Source organism: Mustela nivalis, assembly GCF_964662115.1.
Source record: "Mustela nivalis genome assembly, chromosome: 13".
NCBI classification, from domain to species: domain Eukaryota; kingdom Metazoa; phylum Chordata; class Mammalia; order Carnivora; family Mustelidae; genus Mustela; species Mustela nivalis.
Window position 1 is genome coordinate 72,634,013 of NC_139032.1, and position 27,064 is coordinate 72,661,076.

The 27,064-nt window shown below is 36.2% G+C and overlaps 1 protein-coding gene and 1 long non-coding RNA gene across 51 annotated transcripts in view; one reads left to right on the forward strand and one right to left on the reverse strand.

The window, feature by feature from the left end:
• PTBP3 (polypyrimidine tract binding protein 3) overlaps positions 1-27,064 on the reverse strand; it is a 141,416-nt gene that overhangs the window by 31,241 nt on the left and 83,111 nt on the right. For all 50 annotated transcript variants that reach the window (XR_014302314.1, XR_014302315.1, XR_014302316.1 and 47 more), the window contains 5 exons: positions 8,206-8,283; positions 5,562-5,701; positions 5,284-5,317; positions 2,665-2,757; positions 935-1,151 (listed from right to left, as the gene is read on the reverse strand). Coding sequence is in view for 42 of the 50 variants with exons in the window: in XM_082696911.1 (XP_082553037.1) it covers positions 935-1,151; positions 2,665-2,757; positions 5,284-5,317; positions 5,562-5,701; positions 8,206-8,283 (562 nt within the window). In the remaining 8 variants the exon portion in view is untranslated. The remainder of the gene's footprint in view (positions 1-934; positions 1,152-2,664; positions 2,758-5,283; positions 5,318-5,561; positions 5,702-8,205; positions 8,284-27,064) is intronic.
• LOC309847127 lies at positions 5,708-27,063 on the forward strand. The gene is made up of 3 exons (XR_014302328.1): positions 5,708-6,040; positions 8,912-9,037; positions 26,969-27,063. It is a non-coding gene; the product is annotated as an uncharacterized lncRNA (long non-coding RNA).

Below are 27,064 nucleotides of genomic sequence, written 5' to 3' on the forward strand. Positions count from 1 at the left end.
CAGACACTATGCAAATGAATGAGTGTGGTTATCTGCCCTGAAGCTATTTTTGGAAGGTGAAATTTGAATTTTATATAGTTTTCTCAAATCACAAAATACTTCTCTTTTGCTTCCCACTCCCCCCAACCATTTTACATTTTAAAAATGTAAAAATCAATTTTAGCTCACAGGCCATATAAAAACACATGGCTTTGGCTTGTGGGTGTAGTTTTTTAATCCCTGAGTTAGAAGATGAGTAAAGAACAAGTCTACTACAACACTGCTTAACAGAGAGTGGTCACAATAAAGTAATTTTTAGCTTTTAAGTAATTAACACATACATGGCTTTAACAATTCTTTTATATATATATGGCTTTGCAACTTGTAGATAAATACTAGAAACTTCATTTTCCCCATATTTTTAGACACAAAGTATTTGATTTTCCTATGCTCGTTAATCCTTTAATTCTACACAAAGAGATGAATTAAGTATGTACCAATGGAATATTTCCATACAAACTTTTCTTTAGAAAAGATTTATTTATTTATTTTAGAGAGACAGTACAAGCTGAGAGAGGGAGACAAGCAGACAAGCATCCACACTGAGCGTGGAGCTCGATGCAGGGCTCAATCCCAGGACCCTGAGATCATGACCTGAGCCAAGAGGCAGATGCCCAACCACTGAACCACCCAGGTGTCCCTGCACAAACTTATTTTAATGCCTTTTTAAAACTGAGAGGTAACTAGTTGCTAATTCCCTATTTGGAAAGAAATTTTACCTTTCACTTTTAGAGTGTATGACTAAAGATATAACCTTAAGACATGATGGCAAGTAAACCATATCACAAGAAATTAGTAACTAGGATAACTGCTACATTAGAATAATTTCAGAGTTTCTACCTCTCTCAAAACATAATTAATCATCTAAATGAATAATAAATAATTAGGTACATACGGAATGTTGGAAAGATGCAGAGTAGCTGATGGTGGAAAGATATTCTGGAAGTTTTTAGAGCCAGGTTTTTTAAAGCGATGCAAAGGACTATTGCTAAAATCCTTAGTCAGACCTTGGTCTTCTTGTCCCTCTCGAGGAAGCTGAACTGCCTGATGTTTGGACAGTGTAGCGCGAAGTACTTTTCCATAAAGTCTTTGTCCACTCAGGTGGTTCATTGCTGGCGTACAGGAAGAAAATAAGAAAAGTCTGTGTATTAAGATAGAGTCACTGTAAAATTTGTCTAGATTATCACAAATTCCTTTTATTTAGTCACTTAAGATTATACTGTCAGGGGCGCCTGGGTGGCTCAGTGGGTTAAGCCGCTGCCTTCGGCTCAGGTCATGATCTCAGGGTCCTTGGATCGAATCCCACATCGGGCTCTCTGCTCAGCAGGGAGCCTGCTTCCCTCTCTCTCTCTCTGCCTGCCTCTCTGTCTACTTGTAATCTCTGTCTGTCAAACAAACAAACAAACAAAAAAAGATTATACTGTCAGTTCTGAGGGTTAAAAGGGTTTTAAATTAAAAAACTCTTACATACAGAAATGTATTAAATGACTTTACTTGACTACAATAGAAGAGAGGGAATCTTTAAAAAATAACTATCTTCTTAGCAGAGTGGTAGACAGTTCCATAGTGCACAGAACATATCAAGTACTCAGGAAATGGTTACTGAATAAAGGTAGTTTACTCTCAAGCAACAATTTTGTTTTGCTTTTTTTTTTTAAGTGCCTAACATGGGGCTTGAACTCACAAACTTCAGATCCAAGAGTCGTATGTTCTACCAACAGAGCCAGCCAGGTTCCCCTTGGGAACACTTTTTTTTTTTTTTTTAAATAAAAAAATCTAAGTAGTGATTTTTTAAAAAAGATTTATTTCTTTATTTGACAGAGAGAGAGAGAGAGAGAGAGAGAGAGAGATCACAAGTAGTCAGAGAGAGAGGGGGAAGCAGGCTCCCTGCTGGGCAGAGAGCCCGATGCTGGGGCTTGATCCCAGGACCCCGAGACCATGAACTGAGTCAAAGGCAGAGGCTTAACCCACTGAGCCACTCAGGTGCCCCAGTTAAGTAGTAATATTTTTAATAGCCACTTTAACAATGAACAATAAGACCACAGAATGCCATTTTCTTGCACTATCATTAAACTTTTAAGCCATGAAATAATTGCAGAAAACTTAATTTGGAAGAAAAACAAATAAATAAATGAACAAAAATTAAATAAAACAAGTTGCATTTATTAGTTTATATTTAATGGAAAAATCCTAGAGTTAAAGTTTTTTTTATTCCCTTATTTGTCAGAGAGAGAGAGAGCACGCAGGCATAAGCAGGGGGAGCGGCAGGCAGAGGGAGAATTGGACTCCCCACCGAGCAGGGAGCTGGATGTGGAACTTGATCCCAGGACCCTAGTATCATGACATGACCTGAGCCAAAGGCAGATGCTTTACCAACTGAGCCACCCAGGAGTCAAAGTTCTAAACATCAACAATATGTTCAAATAGATGAATGAACTTCAGACTTCAAAGAGTATTAAGTATTTTTAAGTCTTAAACTATAAGCAGGTCCAAATAATAATGAAGACATTTGCATAAAGAGGTACTCTTCAGTAAAATTATATTCCTACTACTATAAGTTTATTTTATAGGAAAATTCACATACAAAAGGGGTAGATTATCATTACTATTATTAATCATCAGTACCTAGCTGAGCTTGACTCGCATCTGCCATCTGAACCAAGGCATTTTCTTTCTTATTAAACATAATCTTCACTCGATGTACATCACCATATACTCCTAATTGAAAAGACAAAAACAATTTTATTAAAAATGTTAATGTCGACTGTGTAATGTTTAATATTACAAATACATTTAAAGAAGGCTTCTTTTCTCATATATATTCTCTGGGCAATTCCACATGTGTGAACCCAAATTTGTATCTCTTCTATTTCAGATCTTTTAATCTACTCAATAATTTTCACTTGGATGTCCCATAAACACTTCAAATTTAATACGTCCCAAACAGATTCATCTCCTCTTTCTTTTCCCTGCTTCCAGCGTTCACTAACTCCGCTAATAAATATTATCATCATTCACATGTTCAGACACCTGGGAGTCATCTTTTAATTTCTCCCTTTCCTTAAAATTTTACATCTGATCAATCACTAGTACCCACTGATGTTATGGCCTAAATTATCTCTTACATTTGTCTACTTCTTCCCATCCTCATTACCATCAAAGCTGCCATCATTATTTCACACCTGAACTATCCTAATAGCCTTCTAACTGACCCCAATTCCTGTCTTCCCCAAAGTGGATCCCATATTCCAAAGGACTGCCAAAATGATTCATTGGGATGTAGGGGGGAAATAGTCAAACTCGTATTTATACTGATTTGTTTATATGAGCCAATATGAAAAACTACACCTTACTAATTTTTAGTATATACATGACATTACAGGCAAAAATTTCTATAATAACAAGAGTATTCTCTCTTTTTTAAATTCAGTATACCAAAATACACTGCAGTTTATATGCTACAGGGTATCACCAATACAATAAAAATAAGAACCTTAAGTAAGTAGCACCATGATCATACTTTGTAATGTGATGAGAGAATAACTGAAAATCTTCAAGGCACACAAGAGTGCTGGTTATCTTGTGGGCAAGCACCTAAGAGCAACTGAACTTAGAGATGAACGGCACTTTTAAAATTTAAAAACAAAAAGACAAGCATTCCAAACATGCTGTCCTTCTTAGAAATGATGAGTATCTGAAACAAATATTCTTTAAAAAATAACGCATACAATTTGAAAGCTGAGGGTGACATTTTTTTAAACGAATAAGAAATTAGCTTTTAGAAAGAATGTACTTTAGCTATTAAAGAGATATGTGAAAATTTATCATTAATTCCTAATTTTGTTATTGAAAATTACATGAACGTGTCATGAATAAAAACTTCCAAAGTAATTCCAATGAGTATGAAGGATCTCTGTGGGGTGATGGAAATGTTCTAAAACTGGACTGTGATAAAGAGTGTAAAACAATGTAAATTTACTAAAAATCAATGATGTATATACCTAAAGCAGGTGAACTGTAGGATTATAAATTCTATCTCAAAAAGACTGTTTAAAAATTCAATTATCCACTCAAAATTTTGAAACAATTTTCCATCCTAATAAAACTTCCAAATAAAGAGTACCAGTGAGTTTTAAACCCATCTGTTAAAAAAAATTCTACTGCCAACAGTTTTCAACATCAACCAATTTAACAAAAGGAAAAAATGGAGCTTCTCTACGTATGTAGAACAAAAGTAAGTGGATTAGACTGAAATATTAGTATCATACTTAATTAGGCACAGTGACAATGAAACATTTCCATTAAAATCACCTGTCTTTATGAGCTATCTTTCTTAGTTATGAAAAACATTAAGATCAAGTACTAAAATAAAGTGAACTTGGAATGGATCTGGGAATACTAAATCAAATGGAAAAGATTTTTGAAAATAATGAAGCATGTTAAATCATACTTCTCACTATAAATGTTTTTTATGAAAATTTTCATCACTAAAAAGCTTTAAAATGCTGACCTATTGTATTACTTACTGTATTGCTCTTATATTTGTACATATTATACTGTACATGAGTACAGTGAAAGATGGATAAAGTTTATAAATAATCATATATAAATTAGGAGTACATGCTAATTTTTTTTTTTTTTTTTTAACTGAGAGAAGAACATATTAGAAGGTCTGGAAACCTTTTAAAACCTCAATCTCATTTTTTAAAACTTGAATTTCATCTGACCTCTTGCCTGCTTTAAACTATTTAATGGTTTCCCACTGTTTTTAGGTTCAAAATCAAGCTCCTTAATTGAGTTTACAAAGCTCTTCCTATGACCTTGCCCATATTGCACATGTGCCTCCCCTATACTTTCCACTGGGGGGTGGGGTTTCCTTCACTTCCATGTTCCAGGAGCCCTCTCATCTACTGCTAGGATCTGTGAAAGGACACTTGCCGTCTCTTTCTGGCTGGCTAATGCTTACTCGGTTTTCACAAGTCCGTTTAACTGTCATTTCTTTTGGTACACCAGCTATGATTCCCTCAGCTAGGTTAGGTCTCCCATCTCCATGTTCCCATTACAATCTTTATTTCCCTTTTTATAAAAATCTACTGTAACTGTAATTACTAAGTCTTACTTCCTACACTACCCTCAGTGTCAAATACACTACTTGGCACATAGAGGTAATTGATAAATATTACTGAATGATGAAATATATTTAATCCACACCACAGACATCAAAAAGAGCAAAGAAGAACTTACCAAACAGGATAAAAAGCCCATGTGGTGTGATAAGCTGTTTGAAAAGGATAACACAAATTATAAGTGTCTAAGTAAAAATTTAAAGGAAGTTTACCTGTAAAGACAGCAGTTGACTTTGTTTAAAGCATTGATTTTATATTTTCCTATATATACTAGTGATAAACTTTAATAAAAATCCTTGAAACAAATGTAAACATTTCATTTGAATATAACCCCACTCCAGAAACTACTATACCGCCGCCTAAAAGACTAAAATTATATAATACTTTCAAACTCACATCAGGATTGAGATTGGTGACAAGCAGAACAGAATTTCCTGGTATACCACCAGCCCCAGGAATAGCCATCCTTCCAGTGACAGCAGATGAGGCAATTGTGAGAGGGCCCAGAGCTCCAGGAACAGCTGGGACTGATAATCCTTTTTAAAACATCAAAAGCATTTCATATATTGGTTATCTGGGGAATTATAACACTGGATATATCTTAAGTAAATAAATGAAGATGAAAGCAAAAATATAGAAGAAAATGTGTCAAATCTACCATAAGGATATCAAAGGCCAGTTTCCTGCCCTACAGAGTTGGTCTAGGAGTCAAGTTCCTTATTCTTTGACATCATCATACTCTGTATTATTTGTAACACAATGTTTTGTAGTGCAACAGAATTCACTAGTCTTAAAGACACAAGGCTTCTGGAGGGTATATCAACTGCAAGCATTCCTTTTCTTGAAACAGATACATTATAGCACATCCCTATAAGGTAGATGTAGTTTTTCATTTGGTTTCTACCATAAAATCAGATAAATATGTATGCATATATATTTTTTTAATATTTTGTTTATTCATTTGAGACAGAGAGAGAGAGACAGAGAACAAGCAGGGGGATAAGGCAGAGGGAAAGGGAGAAGCAGACTTCCTATAATACTGGAATACTGACACTACACATTATGCTTAAAATAACACACTTTTCAGAAGTGTCCCACTTCTGACACTTTTTCAGAAGGTCCCACTATTTGTGTTCTCAGCTTAACTAAGGTAAAATCTCTAGCTTATGTAAAATGAAACAGTTCCTTAATGATATTTATTGATTCTTTAAGTTCAAAATTCCTTATTATAGAGTCTGACCACTTTGCCACAAATCACATAATTAAGCTGCAACATAGTTTACTTTCAGACTACTCCGCTTGACGATCTAATAAGGTTATTACTATCATTATCCTGCTGAGCTTTAAAACTCTACAGACCACTTTCTCAGGCTGGATACTTTTCCATGAAATCTTTATTCAGTGGTCTTTCACATGGCCTCTTCCCATATCCCTCCAATCCAACTCTGCAACTTCTGAACAACTTCTGTAATTTATTCTATATCACCAACAGTACAATTTGGCTACACTAAGTGTGTAGTGTGTATCTATCCCCCTACTAAAGCTTAAGTCTCAGCAACTCAGGAGTCCCCTTTATGCCATTTTTTCTCCTTCTTAATGTCTATAGTGATTTGCACATAGTGTGTGAAAAAGAACAATCTAAAATAAAGGAAACCTTGCATCACTACTTCCAAATGTTTATCAATTAAACTTTGGGGAGCTTCAGATAAATAAAAATAATGTATAATGCCTCCGTTTTAATGGAATAGGTAGACTATTCATTTAATTAGATATATATTAAGATGACTTAAAACCACCAAAAACATAAAACTTAAACGTCAACCTTATTACTCTTTCCCTTTTAGTCACATGTCATCCTCTCCATCAGAGAGTACTTAAAATTCCCAAAACTGGGGGGACAGAAATGTAAAGATTAGTACAGAAAGGATCTATGTTGCAATTTAAAACAGAGTTATACTCATTAATCAGTTGGAAACTGGAAATGTAATATGTACACCAGGATTAACACTGTATCACTTTTAATCAGCAACCTCAGGGTTTTCTTTAGGCACTGGAGACAAAACCATAAAGTAATTTTTATTCTTTCCCTTAAGTTATGATCAAATTCATTTCACTTACTATTTGGAAGAGTGAGAAGTCATTATCAAAATATTAACCAGCTGCTATCTCTTAATTATCTCTGTTAGCTAAAAACTATATATCCCTAATACAAGCAGCATGTGTACTCTCTATGGCAATCCTCTGAAACCATCAGTGACATAAAAAAGGATTTACAAATATGCAGTATAGTAAATATTTATTAATTTGCATAATTACTGGGGTACCTAGGTGGCTCAGGCTATTGGGTGTTTGCCTTTGGCTCAGGTCATGGTCTCAGGTTCTTGGGATTGAGCCCTGCATTGTGCTCCCTGCTCAGTGTGGAGTCTGCTTCTCCCTCTGCCCCTTACCCCAGTCATGCTCTTTCTCTCTCTCCTCCTCTCTCAAATAAATGAATAAAATCTTTTACAAAAATAACTGAAGTGTTTACTGACTGCATAGAATGTACTAAAAGCCATCAAAGGCATTAAGAACACAAATTAAGTAAGACACAGGTATGTCCAACGTGCAACTGATAAGCTTATCAGCAAAGACATAAGCAGTTTATACATTTTATACAGGAATCTAAAGGGCAAATGTTAGGTTACTTAGTACAGTCAACCTATCATAATCTGTACCAATAATATAAATGATACAGAACATACACTGGAACCTGAGGGGCTGGAAATGGAACCACAGGGAATTATTCATAAGGACAAGGAAGCTGAGCAGCATACGATGTGGGACTCAATCCCAGGACTCTGGGATCATGACCTGAGCCAAAGGCAGACGCTTAACCAACTGAGCCACCCAGGAATCCCTACGATGAGCCACTTCTATGGTTGATATACATAACGCTTTTATTGTAAATCCTTCGAATATGGTGCTATTTTTCATCTTGATAAGTTCCTAGAGCATACAGATGATGACAAAACCATTTCAAATTCAACTTTAAAAAAATCACCTGTAGCTTGATGAAATCCAATGGCTGGGGCAAATCCAGCAGCCCCTGCATAGGGTGAAGAAATTATACCTGGTGCACCTAGTGGGGAAGAGAAGCTAAAGTAAATAATTCTACCTCTATAAATATGGTTATCAAAGCAATATAAAAAAAAACCTCATGACGGTATATTATTCATAAAGAGATACTGTTAAGATTTGTTCAACAGGTGCTTCTTAATGTATACGTAAAGAGCCTCTGCCCCTTTAGAGGCTAACCCCTTTTAGCTGCGTCCGAGGTTCACGAGTCCAGCTTTGCTGTTTAGTTTTGTGTTACTGGTTATTTCATTTTCATTTTTTAAGTTTTGTTACTGAAGTTGAGATTTATACCCTTATTGAGAGCACAGTTTCTCTGTCAAAAATGTCAAATATTTACTAAAATGTACTGTACCTAGACTGTTTTGGTGAAAATATGAAATAAAAATCCCTGTTAAGGAAAGGTTTACAAACAAAAAAATATAAATTATTGGAGATTTATATACTGAGGATCTAGTGGTTTAAACACAAAATACTGTAAGTGGTCTAAGAAGGGATCACAGAGGACCCACTGTGATTGTTTGAAGGTTTCTCAGGAGATAAAACTGGAGCTGGACATGATGTAATTGAAAAGCACAGTGCTCAGTATATCCCAGATGCCAAACAAATGCTGATATTCTTCCGTTTTCTTTCAGAAGCCTGGTGACTATGCACCAGCAACAGAAACAGGAGTTAGTTCTAATGGGAGGAATCAATACTAGTAGGAAACAATTTGGTTTTGGACATGTCAAGATTGAGGTGATGGCAAGACACAAGTGGAAGTAAGGCAAATTCAGAAATTAACTAGTGTTAAGACACAGATTCATAAATCATCTATGTAGAAACAAATATGAAAACCACATGAATGAGAATTCCACTAAAAATGACAGAGGATGGGGTGCCTGGGATGGCTCCACAGGTTAAGGGTCTGACTCGTGATTTCAGCTCAGGTCAAAATCTCAGGGGTCCTGAGATCCAGCCCCACATGCTGGATGGAGCCTCTCTGGCCCTCTCCTTCTCCTGCTCCTCCCTACTTCCCCCCTCCTGCTTGAAAATTCACCCTAAGAAACACATACATACAAGAGAAGACAAAAAAAATGGAGAGTTAAAAATAGAACCTGGGAGTAATAGTACACTTAAATGGTAGAGGAAGGAAGAATACTCTAAGAAAAAAGAGAACAGACTTAGAAAGAAAAAACAGAACAGTGAATTATAATTTCTCAGATCTAGAGGAACAGCGTTTAAGTGGGTAGGGGCTCAATAAAAGTCAAAGAGAATGAGAAATGTAGTAAGAAATTTTAGAACAATAGTGAGAAGTCAGATTTTAAGAGTCAAAGGGAGTGTTGCTTTTCTCTTTTTAATGAGAGGGTGATGAGCATTTTATGGGAAGAAATACGTAGGCTATATTCTCCAGAGGAGCTAAAAGCTCAAAAAGTTTATTCTCTTCATTAAAAAGAGTTAACAGAATTCCTTAAATATGCAGTTATGATTTATTAAAATAATTAAAGAAAATGTATAGTCATTAAGAGACTTCAGGGATAGAGCAAGCAAGGAAAACTGACAATGAATGAAAATAGAAAAAATGAGGTAGGGGAGCCTGGGTGGCTCAGTGGGTTAAGCCTCTGCCTTCGGCTCAGGTCATGATCCCAGAGTCCTGGGATCGAGCCCCCCATAGGGCTCTCTGCTCAGCAGGGAGCCTGCTTCCCTTCCTCTCTCTCTGCCTACTTGTGATCTTAAAAAAAAAAATGAGGTAAGTGACAGAAGAAGTGATGAAATAGGAAGAGAGACATCACATTTACTAAAAGCACACTGAATCAAACATTCTTCTATTGCTGAGGAAGCACTGAACAAAGCAGACAAGAATCTGTCCTTGATAAACTTACATTCAAGTACGTTCAAGATCACAGATAAAATGATTCATTTTTTAAAACAGAAATAACTATATTTAAGGCATAAAGGAAGACTTCACAAAGAAGCTTCAATATGGATATGAGTCATTACAAAAATTTACGCCAGGAAGTTAAACATGAGAGATACAGCAGACTATATTACTGTTGACAAGTATTTACTTGTCCCTTCCGTGATATACTCTGGCTAGTACTGTGACTTAAATACCACACTTGTTTTTAAGAGAAACAGAGAGGGAGAGAGAATCCTAAGCAGGTTCCACCTGTAGCATAGAGCTGATAAGGAGCTTGATCTCACCACCCTGAGATCATGACCTAAGTTGAAATCAAGAGCTGGATGTCTAACCAACTGAGCCACCCAGGCACCCGCAGTACCACATATTTTTATGCAATTCCCACTGCACTTAAAATCATGTGAGTACACAGATATGACATATACCACCCTCTCTACACAGAAGCTTCAAGAGGCACTATGGATTTACACCAGCTCTCCTATTTCTTACTCTCTGCCACAAGAATGTCACTTCTCAAATGCAGTGACACTTTTGGCCTGAGCCCTGGATACACGTGAAATACACGTGAAAGGCTGTTGCAAGAATGGATTCACAGCTGCATAAATGTCAGTAGCGTGAAGAAATACATGTTAATTGCTATAAACCACTGAGATGTGCAAGGGGTGAGGAGGTTTTTGTTTTTTGTTTTATGTTTTTAGATTTTATTTATTCATTTGACGGGGGGGGGGGGGGGGGAGGCAGAGGGAGAAGCAGCTCTCTGTGGAGCAGGGAGATGATACAGGTCTTGATCCCAGGACCCTGGATCATGACCTGAACCAAAGGTAGACGTTAACCAACTAAGCTACCCAAGCGCCCCAAGGAGGTATTTTTAAAACACAAAAAAACTAGTAACAGATGGCTATGGGGGGATTGTGAGGTTGTGGGGCAGAAGACTAGTGGAAGATCTTAGAGAAGAAAGGGAAAAAAATTTTTTTTAAATAAGGAAAGATTTTGAGGGAAGTATCACAGAATGCTAAACAGCAATGAAAAAAATTGTCAAACAATTAACAGGGATAAATTTTAAGTAATTTCTTCCAAGTAAAATATGATTAATAAGAACATTTGTTAAAACCTGACAAAAGTGGGGCATCTGGGTGGCTCAGTGGGTTAAAGCCTCTGCCTTTGGCTCAGGTCATGATCCCAGGGTCCTGGGATCGAGCCCTGCATCAGGCTCTCTGCTCAGCAGGGAGCCTGCTTTTCTTCCTCTGTCTGCCTACCTTTCTGCCTACTTGTGATCTCTGTCTGTCAAATAAATAAATAAATCTTTTTTTTTTTAAGATTTTATTTATTTATTTGACAGACAGAGATCATAAGTAGGCAGAGAGGCAGGGAGAGAGAAAGGAGGAAGCAGGCTCCCTGCTGAGCAGAGAGCCTGATTTGGGGCTAGATCCCAGGATCCTGGGATCATGACCTGAGCCAAAGGCAGAGGTTTTAACCCACTGAGCCACCCAGGCGTCCCTAAATAAATAAATCTTTAAATAAAAAAAACCTGACAGAAGTATCATTGACAGTTTCCATTAATATATACTCCTTCAGTAGACACAGAAGCATTTTAGCAAAGTAACCTTCAGAGACAATGAATTAGTATCTTTATGAAAATAATATATAAACCTTTATAAAGACTCAAGATTTGAATGACCAAGAATAGATATTTTACATTAGGAAAATGTACCACCACAACAGGAATTAAGGCAATAAAAATTGTGAATATTTTTACCAATGAAATCAGTTTATCAGTAATATTCGTAACAGCAAAGCTCTAAAGAAAAAAGCTTAATGTCCAAATTGGAGAATGATTAAATGACTCATGAGTCACTTTCTAACCTATAGAGCCATTTAAAATATTATGAAGAGTGTGTACTACAAAAAAAAAAAAAAAAAAAAAAAGCACAACCACAGTGTTTTTAGAAAATGTGAATACAGTGGCAGATCAAATAATATAGACTATCCTTGGGGCGCCTGGGTGGCTCAGTGGGTTAAGCCGCTGCCTTCGGCTCAGGTCATGATCTCAGGGTCCTGGGATCGAGTCCCACATCGGGCTCTCTGCTCAGCAGGGGGCCTGCTTCCCTTCCTCTCTCTGTGATCTCTTCCCTTCCTCTCTCCTACTGTGATCTCTCTCTGTCAAATAAATAAATAAAATCTTAAAAAAAAAAAATAGACTATCTTTTTTTTTTCAATTTATTTATTTTCAGAAAAACAGAATTCATTATTTTTTCACCACACCCAGTGCTCCATGCAATCTGTGCCCTCTATAATACCCACCACCTGGTACCCCAACCTCCCAAGCCCCCGCCACTTCAAACCCCTCAGATTGTTTTTCGGAGTCCATAGTCTCTTATGATTCACCTCCCCTTCCAATTTACCCCAACTCCCTTCTCCTCTCAATATAGACTATCCTTAATGCAGAAAATGCCCAATGAATGAGTGAAAAGATCTTTAAAAAATCTAACAGCTGAAAAAATGATAAAGAATAACCGGGTCAGGGGGTGTGAGGGAGGGAAGGCTGGGTGATGGACACTGGGGAAGGTATGTGCTATGGTGAGTGCTGTGAATTGTATAAGACTAATGAATCACAGATCTGTACCCCTGAAACAAATAATATATGTTAATTAAAAAAATAATTAAAAAAAAAAAAAGGAATAACCAGGTAAAAAACCTAACCCCCAAAAACAGAGCTTTGGTTTTGTCAGCCTCAAAGGGTAGTAGACAAGATGCAAATTCTAGGATTGGCTCAAGGAAGGAAGTCAATAGGCCATGTTTATGGCATTAATCTAAAAGTGTATGCCTAAATAACCTACCCATCTCACCCTCAGAGAATACTGTAAGAAAAGGTGGCTTTGTGTCTAGCAAAGAAGGAACAAAAAAATTTCTGAAAAGTTCTAACCAAATGCAAGCTCTGCCAACTTGCAGCTCAAATTCATATTTCTTAGGAATCCAAAATAAAAATAAAGTTGTGGATTTAGACTGAAATGGTCTAAATCTGCATTTGGTCCCAAATGCAGAGCCTGTAGTGTTTCAGACAAATTCTCTCTGGAGGAGTATACCACAATCCCAAGCCTCAAAGAACTCATGTAATTAATTCTCTAAGTAAAATGAATACAAGAAAGAAAGAGAGAGAGACAGGAGAGGGGAGGGGAGGGGAGGAGAGGAAAGGAAAGAAGAGGGATGGAGGGAAGGAGGGAAGAAAAAAAAATCTAATAGAGACATAAATGCTATAATTTTAGACATAAGAATTATTGGATGAGGGGCGCCCGGGTGGCTCAGCTGAGCTTAGGTCATGATCCTGGAGTCCCAGGATCCAGTCCCACATCAGGCTTCCTGCTCAGCAAGAGGTCTGCTTCTCCCTCTGACCTTCCCCCTCTTACGCTCACTCATTCTCGTTCTCTCTCTCAAATAAATAAATTCTTTTTAAAAAAATGAATTATCAGATGAAGAGATGAAGATTTTAAATAGTACACTTGAAGAAATAAAAGATATGCCAAAAAATATCTGAAGGGCAGGAGACACTTTAAAAAAAGGAAAAAATAAAATTTCTAGAAATGAAAAACACAATTATTTTCTTTTTTTAAAGATTTTATTTATTTATTTGACAGAGAGAGATCACAAGTAGGCAGAGAGGCAGGCAGAGAGAGAGGAGGAAGCAGGCTCCCCGCTGAGCAGAGAGCCCGATACGAGACTCGATCCCAGGACCCTGGGATCATGACCTGAGCTGAAGGCAGCAGCTTAACCCACTGAGCCACCCAGGTGCCCCTGAAAAACACAATTATTAAACTCTAAATTACTGGACAAATTTAACAACAGATTAGATTAGATTAGCAATAGCTTAGAGACCATTTGTAAAATCAAAGTTAGGCCCTAAGGAATTATCCAGAATGGAGCTTAGAGAAATAAAGAAACAGAAAATATGAAAAAAACCCTGAGACACTCAAAATACAGTTAAGACAGTATAACAGGTCAAATCAAAGCTCTACAAAGTAAGAAAAGAAACAGTGAGAAGGGAAAATATATGAAAAGATAATTTCTAGAACCAATAAAAGGCAACAATCCATCAAATCAAGAAGCCCAAGAAAGCTCCAATCAGAGTAAATAAATCCTTAGACATATCACACTGAAACTACAAGACATCAAAGATGAAGAAAATATCTGAAGAATAAACGGAGAGATAAAAGCAGTAGTTTGGTTGATACAGCTGACTTTCTAAGAGCAAAAATGAAAACCAGACATCATCAAATGATTTAATACACTGACTGCAAAGAACAATAAATATACCTAGATATATATTTTATATCTAGAAATATCTAGAACTCTGTGGTAGGAAAACTATCTTAAAGCTGACAGCAGGGGTGCCTGGCTGCATCACTCAGGACAGCATGTGATTCTTGATCTCAGGGTCATGAGTTTGAACCCCACATTGGGTGTAGAGGTTACTAAAAAATAAATAAGCTTAAAAAAATAAAAGTAAAGGGGCACCTGGGTGGCTCAGTGGGTTAAGCCTCTGCCTTCGGCTCAGGTCATGATCTCAGGGTCCTGGGATCGAGTCCCACATCGGGCTCTCTGCTCAGCAGGGAGCCTGCTTCCCCCCACCCTCTGCCTGCCTCTCTGCCTAGCTGTGATCTTTCTCTCTGTCAAATAAATAAATAAAATCTTTAAAATAAATTGACAACAAAATACATTTTTGAACAAATGAAAACTTCAAATATGCTACCATGGACTTCCCTAATGAATACTAAAGGATATCCTTTAGGTAGAAGGTAAGTGAACCCAGATGGCATATCTGAGTTGTAAGAAGGAATAAAAAGTCTACAGTCATGTATGGCTTGATCTAAGTGAATATTTATTACATAAAACAATACTAATAATTGTCAGATTAAAATAAAAAATTTTAAAACATAACAAATATCATGAGTTAGGAGAAAGTAAGAGAAGATAAAAGGAGTTAAAGTGCCCTAAAATTTTTATATTATGTAAGGAAAAGGGACAGTATCAGTTAACTTTAGATTTTAATAAAATAAGTATGAAAGTTAAAATTCCTAGATGAGGGGTATCTGGGTGGCTCAGTAGGCTGAGCATCTGGCTTCTGCTAAGAGTATGATCTCAGGGTTCTGGGATCAAGCCCTACATTGGCTGTTGGCTCAGGAGGGAGTCTGCTTCGTCCTCTCCCTCCCCCTGCTCATTCTCTCTCTTTCTCTCAAATAATTAAGTAAAATCTTAAAAAAAAAAAAAATCCTAGGTGAAAATACAAAACAGTATCAAACTTCAAAAACAGCAGGAAAAACAGAGTAATAAACATTAACAAATATTTTTTAAGATAGATGTATTTTAATAAGAGAGAGAGACCATATAAGTGGGATGGGAGGGAGAGAGAGAGAGAGAGAGAGAGAGAAGCAAACTCTCCACTGAGTGCAGAGCTTGATCCACAATCATGACCTGAGCGGAAACCAAGGGTCGGATGCTTAGCTGACTGAGCCACGTAGGTGCCCCTATTTTGGGTCAGGCACGAACATAAACAAATGAAAGACAAAACAACTTACCATGCTGAAGCATAATTCTAGCGATGAAAAAAAATACAGTAAATTAGTTAACTTTAGGTAAGAAGATGACAAAAACTATAGAAAGTAAAACAGGAAGAATCAGGAGTACTGAGGGAGGGCTGGTCAGGGCAGGTTAAAGAAGGCAGCAAGAAGGGGTGCCTGGGTGGCTCACTGGGTTAAAGCCTCTGCCTTCAGCTCAGGGTCCTGGGATCAAGCCCCACATTGGGCTCTCTACTCAGCAGGGAGCCTGCTTCCCCCACTCTTTGTCTGCCTGCATCTCTGCCTACTTGTGATCTTTAAAAGAAATCTTAAAAAAAAAAAAAAAAAAAGAAGGCAGTAAGAAAATAGAGGGTATCTGAGAGAAAAGTACTCCAGGCAGAGGGAAACACCCACTGGGTAATAGAAACATACCTAACATGTTTTGTAATCTGGAGGGACTGTCAGTTGGGTAAGCAGAAAGAGCAAGGGGGTGGGCATCAAAAAAGATATTCAAAAAGTAAAGTTGGGAGTGGATGATAGAGGGCCTTGTAATCCAACGTAAGGATGTGAGCATTTACTCTGAAGCAAACAGGAAATTGTAGACGGCTCTCAGTCAGTGTTAGACTGAGTGGTAAGACTTAGTTACCTAATTTAGACCCAAATAAACTGTATATACATAAAAGTTGTTCTGTGAAGTTTTGACATATATATTTTTAAAATTATATTTAAATTCAATTTAGTTAATATAGGCTATATTATTAGTTTCAGGGGTAGAATTTAGTGATTCATCAGTTGCATAGAACACCCAGCGCTCATTACATCACATGCCCTCCGTAATGCCCATTACCCAATTACACCACCTCCCCAACCTTCTCCCTGCCCTAGAAACCCTGTTTGTTTCCCATAGTTAAGAGTCTCTTATGGCTTGTCTCCCTCTTTTTTAATCTTATTTTTCCCCTTCCCTAAGTTCATCTGTTTTGTTTCTTATAATTTTTAAAGATTTATCTATCTGAGAGAGTGAGTGAGTCAGCACAAAAGCAGGGTATGGGACAGAGGGAAAGGGAAAAGCAGACGGGGCTTGATCCTAGGACCCTGAGATCATGGCCTGAATTGAAGGCAGATGCTTAATGACTGTGCCACCAGACCTCTGGCTCAGGTCATGATCGTAGGGTCATGGGATTGAGCCCCACATCGGGCTCCCAACTCAGCCTGGGGAAGCATGCTTCTCCCTCTTCCACTCCCCCTGCTTGTGTTCCCTCTCTTGCTGTCTCTGTAAAAATAATAAACTGCCCAACTCTATTCCAAAGTGTCATACCTAAATTTTACATTGCCACCAACACTGTATGCCACTGAAAAATGGTCCAAATTCTTGGTACAGTAAACTTTATAAAATTTAGATATTCTAATGCGCATGCAGTACTATCTTACAGTGATTTTATTTTCCACTTCCCTGATGACTAGAGCTGTTGAGCATCTTTTCATATGCTTGTTTCCCTTCATATACCATTCTTTCATAAAGCATCTCTTCAAATCTGTGCACTTTTTGTTTATTATTATTGAGCTGTAAGTGGTCTTCATATAACTTGATATAACTAATTTGTCTGATGTATGTGTTGCAAGGGTTTTTCTTTGAGTCTGTAGCCTGCCTTTGATTTTCTTATCTTTCAAGCACTGAAACGTTTAAGTTTCTATTTTAATTCCAGTTAGTTAACCTACAGTATAATAGTCCTTTCAGTTAATAATTAAGCAGACACTTAACCGGCTGAACCACCCAGGTGCCCCTACTGCGAATTTTTCTTTTTTAAAGACTTATTTATTTACTTAATTGAGAGAGAGAGAGTTGGTGTGTGTGTGTGGGTGCGCATGCGAGCACAAGGGGGAGGGGCAGAGGATCCCAAGCATGCTTTATGCTGAGCAAGGAGCCCAATATGGGGCTTGATCTCATAACCCAGAGATCATGGCCTGAGCTGAAGTCAAGAGTCGGACACTTAACCAGCTGAGCTACCCAGGTGCCCTAGCATTTCACTGAGGATTTTTACATCCATGTTCATCAGGGATACTGGCATGCAGATCTCTTTTTAAATGGTGTCTTTATCTGGTTTTGGTATCGGAATGATATTGGCCTCATAGAATGAATATAGGTTTTCCTTCCTCTTTTATTTTTTTGGAATAGTTTGAGAAAAACAGGTATTCACTGTTCTTTAAATGTTTGATAAAAACCACCTGTGAAGCCGTCTGGTCTTAGACTTTTGTTTGTTGCAAGCGTTTTGATTATTGACTGTTCAAATTTTCTATTTATTCCTGTTTTCATTTTGATAGTTTATGTTTCTAGGAATTTATCTATTTCATCTAGGTTGTCCAATTTGTTGGCATATAGTTTTTCATAATATTCTTTTATAATTGTTTGTCTTTCTTTGGTGTTCATTATTTATCTCATTTGTGACCTTATTTGAGTCCTTCCTCTTTTTTTCTTGACAAGTTTGCCTAGAGGTTTATCAATTTTACTGATTTTTTTCAAAGAACCAGCTCCTGGTTTCACTGATCTGTTCTGCTGTTTTGTTTTTACTGTTTTTAGTTTCTAGATCACTTATTTCTGCCTTCATCTTTATTATTTCCTTCCTTCTGCTGGTTTTAGGTTTTGTTTGTTGTTCTTTTCTAGCTCCTTTAGCTATAAGGTTAAGTTGCTTATGTGAAAATTTTCTTGCTTCCTCAGACAAGTCTGTATTAATTCCCTCTTAGAACTACTTTGACTGTATCCCAGAGGTTTTGGACTGTTGTGTTTTCATTATCAGTTGTTTCCACGTACTTTTAAAATTTCTTTTATTTCCTGGTTGACCCATTCATTGTTTACTAGCATGTTTTTTAACTTCCATGTATTTATGATCATTCCAGATTTTTTCTTGTGGTTGACTTCTTGTTTCACAGCATTGTAATCAGAAAAGATGCAAGGTATGATCTTCTTGAATTTGTTGGTTTGTAGGCTAATATGTGGTCTATCCTGGAGAACGTTCCATGTACACTCAAGAAGAATGTGTTCTGCTATTTCAGGATGGAATATTCTGAATATATCTGTTAAACCGATTTGTTCCAGCGTGTCCTACAAACCCACTGTTTCTTTACTCTCTGTTTAGATAATCTATTGGTGTAAGTAAGTTTCCTACTATTACTGCATTCCTATTAATTAGTTCCTTTATGTTTATTAGCTATTTTATATATTTGGGTCCCTCTATATTGGGTGCATAAATATTTATAATTTTTTTATCTTCTTGTTGGATTGTCCCCTTTTTGTCCTTTTTTGTCTGTTACAATCTTTGTTTCAAAGTCTATTTTGTATGATTTTAGTATTGCTACTCTAGCTTTCTTTTGACATCCATTTACATGACAAATGTTTCTCCATCCCTTTACTTCAATCTGCAGGTGTCCTTAGGTATGAAATGAGTCTCCTGGAGGCAGTGTATAGACAGGTCTGGGTTGGTTTTTTTTTTTTTAGTATTTTTAAAAAGATTTTATTTATTCATGAGAGACAGAGAGAGAGGCAGAGGGAGAAGCAGCCTCCCCACTCAACAGAGAGCCCAATGTGGGACTTGATCCCAGGACTCTGGGATCATGATCTGAGCTGAAGGCGCAATGCTTAACCATCTGAGCCACCCAGGCACCCTAGATGGCTCTTGTTTTTTAAATCTATTCTGTCAACCTATATGTTGTGACCAGAGCATTTACTCCATTTATACATTCAAAAAGTAATTTTTTTTTAAGATTTTATTTATTTGACAGACAGAGATCACAAGTAGGCAGAGAGGCAGGCAGAAAGAGAGGAGAAAGCAGGCTCCCTGTTGAGCAGAAAGCCCTATGTGGGGCTCGATCCCAGGATCCTGGGATCATTACCTGAGCCAAAGGCAGAGGCTTTAACCCACTGAGCCACCCAGGTGCCCCCCAAAAGTAATTACTGATAGATGTGTTTATTGTCACTTTATTACTTGCTTTGTGGCCATTTCTGAAGATTTTCTCTGGTCCTTTGCCTTTCACTTCTCATCTTTTCCTGATTTTCTTTAGTGATATATTTGATTTCTTTTTATTTTTTTAAGATTTTATTTATTTATTTGACACAGAGAGAGATCACAACTAAGCAGAGAGAGAAGGGGGAAGTAGGCTCCCCGCTGAGCAGAGAGCTCCATGCGGGGCTCAATCCCAGGACCCCGAGATCATGACCCGAGCCAAAGGCAGAGGCTCAACCCACTGAGCCACTCAGGTGCCCATGGATTTCTTTCTCTTTATACTTTGGACTGTTTATTAGTGGTTTTTGATCTATTGCTACCATTAGATTTGTAAAAGATCTCTCCTGCATAGCAGTATATGTTAAGTTGACGGTTGTTCAAGTTTGAACCCATTCTTTCCTCCTCTCATGTTTTAGATATATCTTATTATATTACATCCTTTTATGTGTGTGATGTCCTTAACTTATTTTTTATAGAAATATTCATATTTTCTGCTTTTGTGTTTCCTACCTTTATACTGTCATTTTCAGTCTTTCCTTTCCACCCAAAGAGTCCCCTTTAATGTTTCTTGCAGAACTGGTTTAGTGGTCATGAACTCCTTTCATTTTTGTTTGTCTGGGAAACTCTATATCTCCTTCTATTTTGAATTATAGCTTTGCTAGGGAGAGTATTCTTTGCTTCTGGTTTTTCCCATTCAATACTTTGAATATATCATAAACAGTAAAACTTTTAATGTTTGATATACAATACATAAATGATTTCCTTTCTTTGATTGGTGCTTTTTATGTTCTAAGAAACCTTTGTCTATCCCAAGTTACAAAGATTTTTTCCTATTTTTTCTTGTAGAAGTTGTACAGGTTTAAAATCTTACATTATAGGTCTAAAGATCCACTTCAAGTAAATTTGTCAGTATAGTACAAGATACAGAAAAGATATTTACTTTTTCCAATATGAGTATCTACCTGTGCAAAAACTTGCTGGAAGATCTTTCCCTATGGAATTTTACATTTTGAAAAATCAACAAATTAGATACGTATGGGTCTATTTCTACACTCTGTATTTAGTGCCATTAATGTAAATCTATATTATCTATCCTTTTTACACCACCAAACTAGCTAGATTTCTGCAGCTTTACATTAAGTCTTGCATTTAAAAAAATTATTTAAAATTACTTTGACTATTCTCAATAGCTTCTTTTTCCATTTCTATATAAATTTTAGAAGTTCAGTGCATCTTTTTAAAGTAGGGAAAAAGAAAATAAGGGCTTACAAAAAGAAATAAGGAATGCAATTTTATCAAGTTGCTAAATATAAAATCAAGAAACAACAAGGCTGAATTTCTATATTAGCAACAGTGAAATAACAACGATCACTGAAACTTGCACTGCATTTATTCCAGGAACCATGCTAAACTCTTTATGTACATTAGCACATTTAATATTTATCACAAGCCTACCAGTTGAGTACTATTATTATGTTCATTTCACATATGAAGAAAAAAAGTGGAGAGCAGTTAAGCAATTTGCCCAAAGTCACAGAGATTATAAATAGTAGGTCTAGAATTAGAATCTAAAAAGGATAATTATGAGGAATAAATCAAACAAAGCATGGAAATATTTATGGAGAAGAGTCACCAAATTCTCTGGAAAGACATTAATGAACATTCAAAAAAAATGGAGGTATGTACAGTATTCAAAGACTGGAGGACTCTGCTATAAAGATGTCAATTATCTTCTAGGTAATTTATAATGTCAATGTAATCCAATGGAAACCTCAATAGCTTTTTTTAAATTCTTGAGGACCTGACAAGCTCATCCTAAAATTCATAAGTAAGATGATCAAGTATTGCTAAGATACTCTTGAAGAATATGGTGAAGAGATTTACTCTATCAGATATTAAGCCCTGTGAGATGACAAAAGAAAAGACTAATAAACAGACCCATGAACAAGGCCAAGGAAACTACTGAAGCAAATATTCAGCTGAAATTAATTGGTATGTGGTAACAAGTCTGAAGCCACTTTTTGTATATTATAGGATTGAGCAAATTAAGTACACATGGTGAGACTAAAACACTGGGTATCTCCTTCTTGAATTAGGGAGGTAACAGTATGAAAAGATGCTAGTTTGGAACTAAAGGTATTAGTTAAAATTTGTGGGTTTTCAAACACATGGAGACATACATTTATGAAGCATACACAGAGAAATGTATTTATGAAGTATATACACACATATCCCAGTAATGTTCATTCAAAATGCCTAGAACCACGATGCTCCTATTACCAATGAGCATAGCTAATGCCTGGATATTGATTTCAAAATACCATTTCCCACTAAAAGGAACTGGGACTCATTGAAGTAGCCAACTGCAGCACTAAGACAGGGAAGGTAAAGAAGATCTAAACTATCTTTAGCCAGAAAGTCAGGAAGTGTTCAAATGATGATAGGGGTATGTCAAAGGGCCACCAAAGCCAGCGTGAAAGGGCTCCTACTGGTCAAACCTGGGAAAGTTGAACACAAAATGAAAAATAATAGTACAAACCTGTAGAATAAAATAAGAATCTCTAAGACCATACTGACATGAAAAAAACAAATAAGTACTGAAGCCATACAGACCTAATGCACAGTATAATGAATACAGACATCATAATTATACTATAATTATGTGACATCACCAATCATTACAATATATAAATCTATTAAAGTAATCTGTTACACACCTTAAATTCACACAATATTATGTATCAAATTAATTCATAATGAAAGAAGGAAGAAAGGAAGGGAGGGAGGGAGGAAGGAAGATGTGAAAAGAAAAAAAAATCCTTTGTAATAAAATACCAGGTAATAATTGTCAAAGGAAGGACAGAATTAACAAATCTCCCATAAGGCAGCCAACACAGTAACAAAAAACTTTTGCAATGGATGATAAAATTATTGAGTGAAAAGAGATGAAGAACAGTCTATTTATATAGTCTCAATGATTCACTCTACAAATTAATTACAAAGAAAAACAGTAATTTTACTAGGAAGAAACTTGGCAAAAACCACCTTAATAAGTGATCAAAGTTAGTATCACCAGGAACTGGATAAACTGACATGTGTCTCCTGATTTAATCAACTGACAAGAAGGTAACACTGTTTCAAACAGACATTCATATTGAGAGACAGTCTATGAAATACCCAACTTGAAATTGTCACAAATGCAAAGATCACCGAGGACAAAAAATGAGGAAAAGTTCCAAATTAACGGACTCTAAAGAGACATGTCAAATAAATTAGCCTGATACTGGTTTAGATCTCTACCAGAAAAAAATTCTCTTATAAAGAACATTACTTCTGCAATAGGTGAAATTTTTAAAAGGTCTATGGATTAGAGAATCCATATTCTCTAATTTTTGTATTGTATGAATGTCAATTTCCTGATTTTGATTAACTAACTCGTTCGTGTTTAGGTAACAACATCCTCGTTCATAGCAAGTACACACTGAGTTTTCATAAAGAGGCATATCGCCTGCAACCTACTCCAGTATTAAGAGGAAAAAGAAAAAACAACTACTCACCCCCTCAAAGTAATCAGAGAAATGATGAAGTAAATGTGAAATGATGTGAACTAGGGAGTCTGGATAATTCTGGTTATAAGGGAATTCTTTGTACTATTCTTGCAACTTAAATTATTTCAAAACAGAACTACTAAAATACTATAAACTTTAGAATATGAGTATATATCTTTATGATGTCAGGGTAACAAAGGATTTCTTTTTCTTTTCTTCTTTTTTTTGGAGATATATATATATATATATTTTTTTTTTTTTTAAGATTTGCTTATTTGAGAGAGAAAGAGAGCACTAGAGAGAGCGGGAGCGCGCGCGCACAAGCAGGGGGAGCATCAGGTAGACGGAGAAGCAGGGAGCCCGACATGGGGCTTGATCCCAGGACTTGGGATCACAACCTAAGCCGAAGGCAGACCGCTTAACCAAGCCATCCAGTCGCCTCAGGATATACATTTCTTTTTTTACCAGCATTTTACTGATATGGAAACTGGGATACACAGAGGTTCCATAACTTGCTCAAAGTCACACAGTTAGTTAAAGGATGAAGTTACAGTTCACTAATATGCTTCTACTGGACAATGAAAATAATGACAAAGAAAAAAAAGTTGGTTTTAGTCACTGATTCCTCATTCAGTCTTGAGTTGAGTTCATTAATTCAGTTCCAAACACAGTTTTTAAGGCCACTATAAGCAGGCCTATGTCCTTTGGGGGGGAAAAAATGCATTTTTTTGTCAGGTCACCTGCAAAAGTGGGTTCCTTGATAATATGTAACAGCTTCCCAATCTCTATCAAGCCGTGGTACTAGACTCTGGATTCTAAACTGAAGAACACACTTTCCTTGGCTTTGTAGCTCAATGGCCTATGCTAACAGCTAATGATTTTGTTTAATGGATAGACCTTTCTCTGAATTCAGCAGTAATTTGGCTTATTAGATAACAGGCAGGTGTCTATCTATCCTTTTATAACCTTTCTTGGTCCTAACATATTAACTTCAATTTAAAAAAAAATTTTATTTTTTTAAATTAACATGTGATATATTATGGGGTTTAGAAGTAGAGATCAGTGATTTATCAGTCTTATATAACACTCAGCGCTCATTATAGCACATGTCCTCCTTAATGGCCATCAGACAGTTACCCCATCCCCATCCCCCAGCAACCCTCAGTTTCCTATAATCAAGAGTTCCTTATGGTTGGTAACAAAGGATTTCTTAAATAAGACATAAAAAACACAACTATAAAGAACATGGCAAATAAATCTCACTAAATAAAAATGCCATGACAAGAACAAACCAATAAGCCAAAAATGGAAGAAACTATTTGTAACACATAAAACCAACAAAGGACTAGTAGGTATGATATATATTAAAAAATTCCCATAAAAACAAAACAAGAAAAAAACAAGGAGCCAAACACACACACACACACACACACACATACATGGCAACAAAGTTAAAGAGTAAGGGACAATGGCCAATAAATAAAAATACATTCAACCTCAAGGGTGATCAGGAAAATCTCAAAGCAGCATTGTCCATAATAGCCTCAAGCTAAAACAACCCAAACGTCTATCAACAGAGGAATGGATAAACAAACGGCAGTATATTCATACAATGGGTATCTATACACTTGACAATACTGAGAATGAATAAGCAATAGCCACATATATACATATATAAATATGGATGAATCACAAGTCACAAAAGAAGATGAAGAGCATGATACCATTTACATAAAATTCTAAATAAAGGATGAAAAATGTTTAAATTAGCACTTAGGGCTGCATAATGCATGGTAAGAAAAACACACACTAGGGGAAAAGCAGAAAAGCAAAAGAATGATTACCATCAAATTTGAGACTGATCATCTTGAGGCAGGGAGGGAGAGAACATAATCAATGAGAGGGCTACAAAGAATGTTTCTTCAGGCTGTATAAATATATTATTTCTTAGCCTGGGTGATAACTACATGGGTGTTAAGAAATATATTTGCATATTTTAGAAGCTCTTCTAATGGTATAATGTAAGTCACTAAAAACAGAGTAATTATGACTTAACCTAGGAACTCTAAAGAACCTTAAAAAAAAAAAAACAGAAAGTGAAGTAGGAAACGCTCAGGAGACTGGTACTGCAGAAGCCAAGAGGAAAAAAACAAGGGAACAGTGAACTGCATCAAATATTAGTGAGAAGCAAAGTAAACGTTCACATAATACTTAAAAAAAAAAAGTTATTCTCTGTTGATGAATTAGTTATCCTAAGATGGAGACATTACTTTGCATTGAGATTTATTGGAAACAATGAAAAAAGATGTTAATATTCTGATATTGTATATTCAGAAACCAAAATTCTTGATCATGTTTTTAAAATTTCTTCCTCCCACAATGTCGGACATTAATTACATCAACAGTATATACTCAATTACTAGAATAAGTGCAATTCTGCATTTGATAGCCAAGTTTTGGTAAACTTTAATTACAGCCCCAATTATGTATTGCTGAAACTGTGATTACAAAGACCTCTGGGCTCTACCAAACTGGATATGCTGAGTAGAGGCTGGTAACCAATATTATAACACAAAAATCTGGTTAGACCAAAACAAAAATTTTAACAATGTAGGAACATGAACTACAATTCACTTGGCTTTTCCAGTTATAAATAACAAAAAGCTTTTACTTGGAAATAAAGTTACAAACTACTTTCCAGAAAATGCTGGACACTTGGCTAATGATTCATTTTTCTCACCTGTAAAATAAAGATGGACTAAATACGACTTAAGGGCTCAATAAGCAGTATTTCACGGTGTCATCTGAGAAAGGGAAACCAATCACAATGGGAAATAAAATTTAATACTGATCTAGATAATAAACCACACTTCTGAGGGCAGCAAAACCAGAAAGTATCATACATTAACCTAATGATATAAATGGGCCATTCACTGCTTCTTCCTATTTTGTTTTAAAACTATAAATCTATTGATAACTAATTTTAAATAAGGATAAAAAGCTCTTCAAAGCAGTATTTGCAGAGACAATTCAGAAGGCTGTATTCTTATTAATAAAAAAATGCAACTTCACACAAATTAAAGGTAAAAACAGGAGTTCTGATATTTAAAAAACCAAACAAAATAAGATAAATTCTCTTCTCAAAGAAGAGGATTTCTATGGGATTACGCCATTTACATAAGGGCATTAATTTAGGCCCTTGTTTTATTTTTTATTTTTTTAAAGATTTTATTTATTTATTTGACAGAGAGAAATCACAAGTAGATGGAGAGGCAGGCAGAGAGAGAGATAGGGAAGCAGGCTCCCTGCTGAGCAGAGAGCCCGATGCGGGCCTCGATCCTAGGACCCTGAGATCATGACCTGAGCCGAAGGCAGAGGCTTAACCCACTGAGCCACCCAGGCGCCCATAGGCCCTTGTTTTAAAATACTACTACTTCAAAAGAGAGAAGCATTTCTTTCAAGAGCACTTATATCAATATTTTATGGCTATAAATCAACACATTCAAAGCCATGTTAATATGTAACACTATTAATTTGAAGGAAGTGGTTGTATGGCTTATAAAAGAATGTGTAAGATTAATGTTAGAAAATAAGTTTTTAACTCAATTTTAGATAATCCATTTGTTTTGCCAACTAACAGAATCTACTAAGATTTAATCAATGAACACATTTTATTCCAAGATTTTTTTCTTTCCTTTAGAAATCCTGAGAGAATCCAAGAAGAAAAAGGGTGATACACATGGATTAATAAATAAACTTATAATTTCAGAGAACTTGCTTTGTGACTCAAAATGGA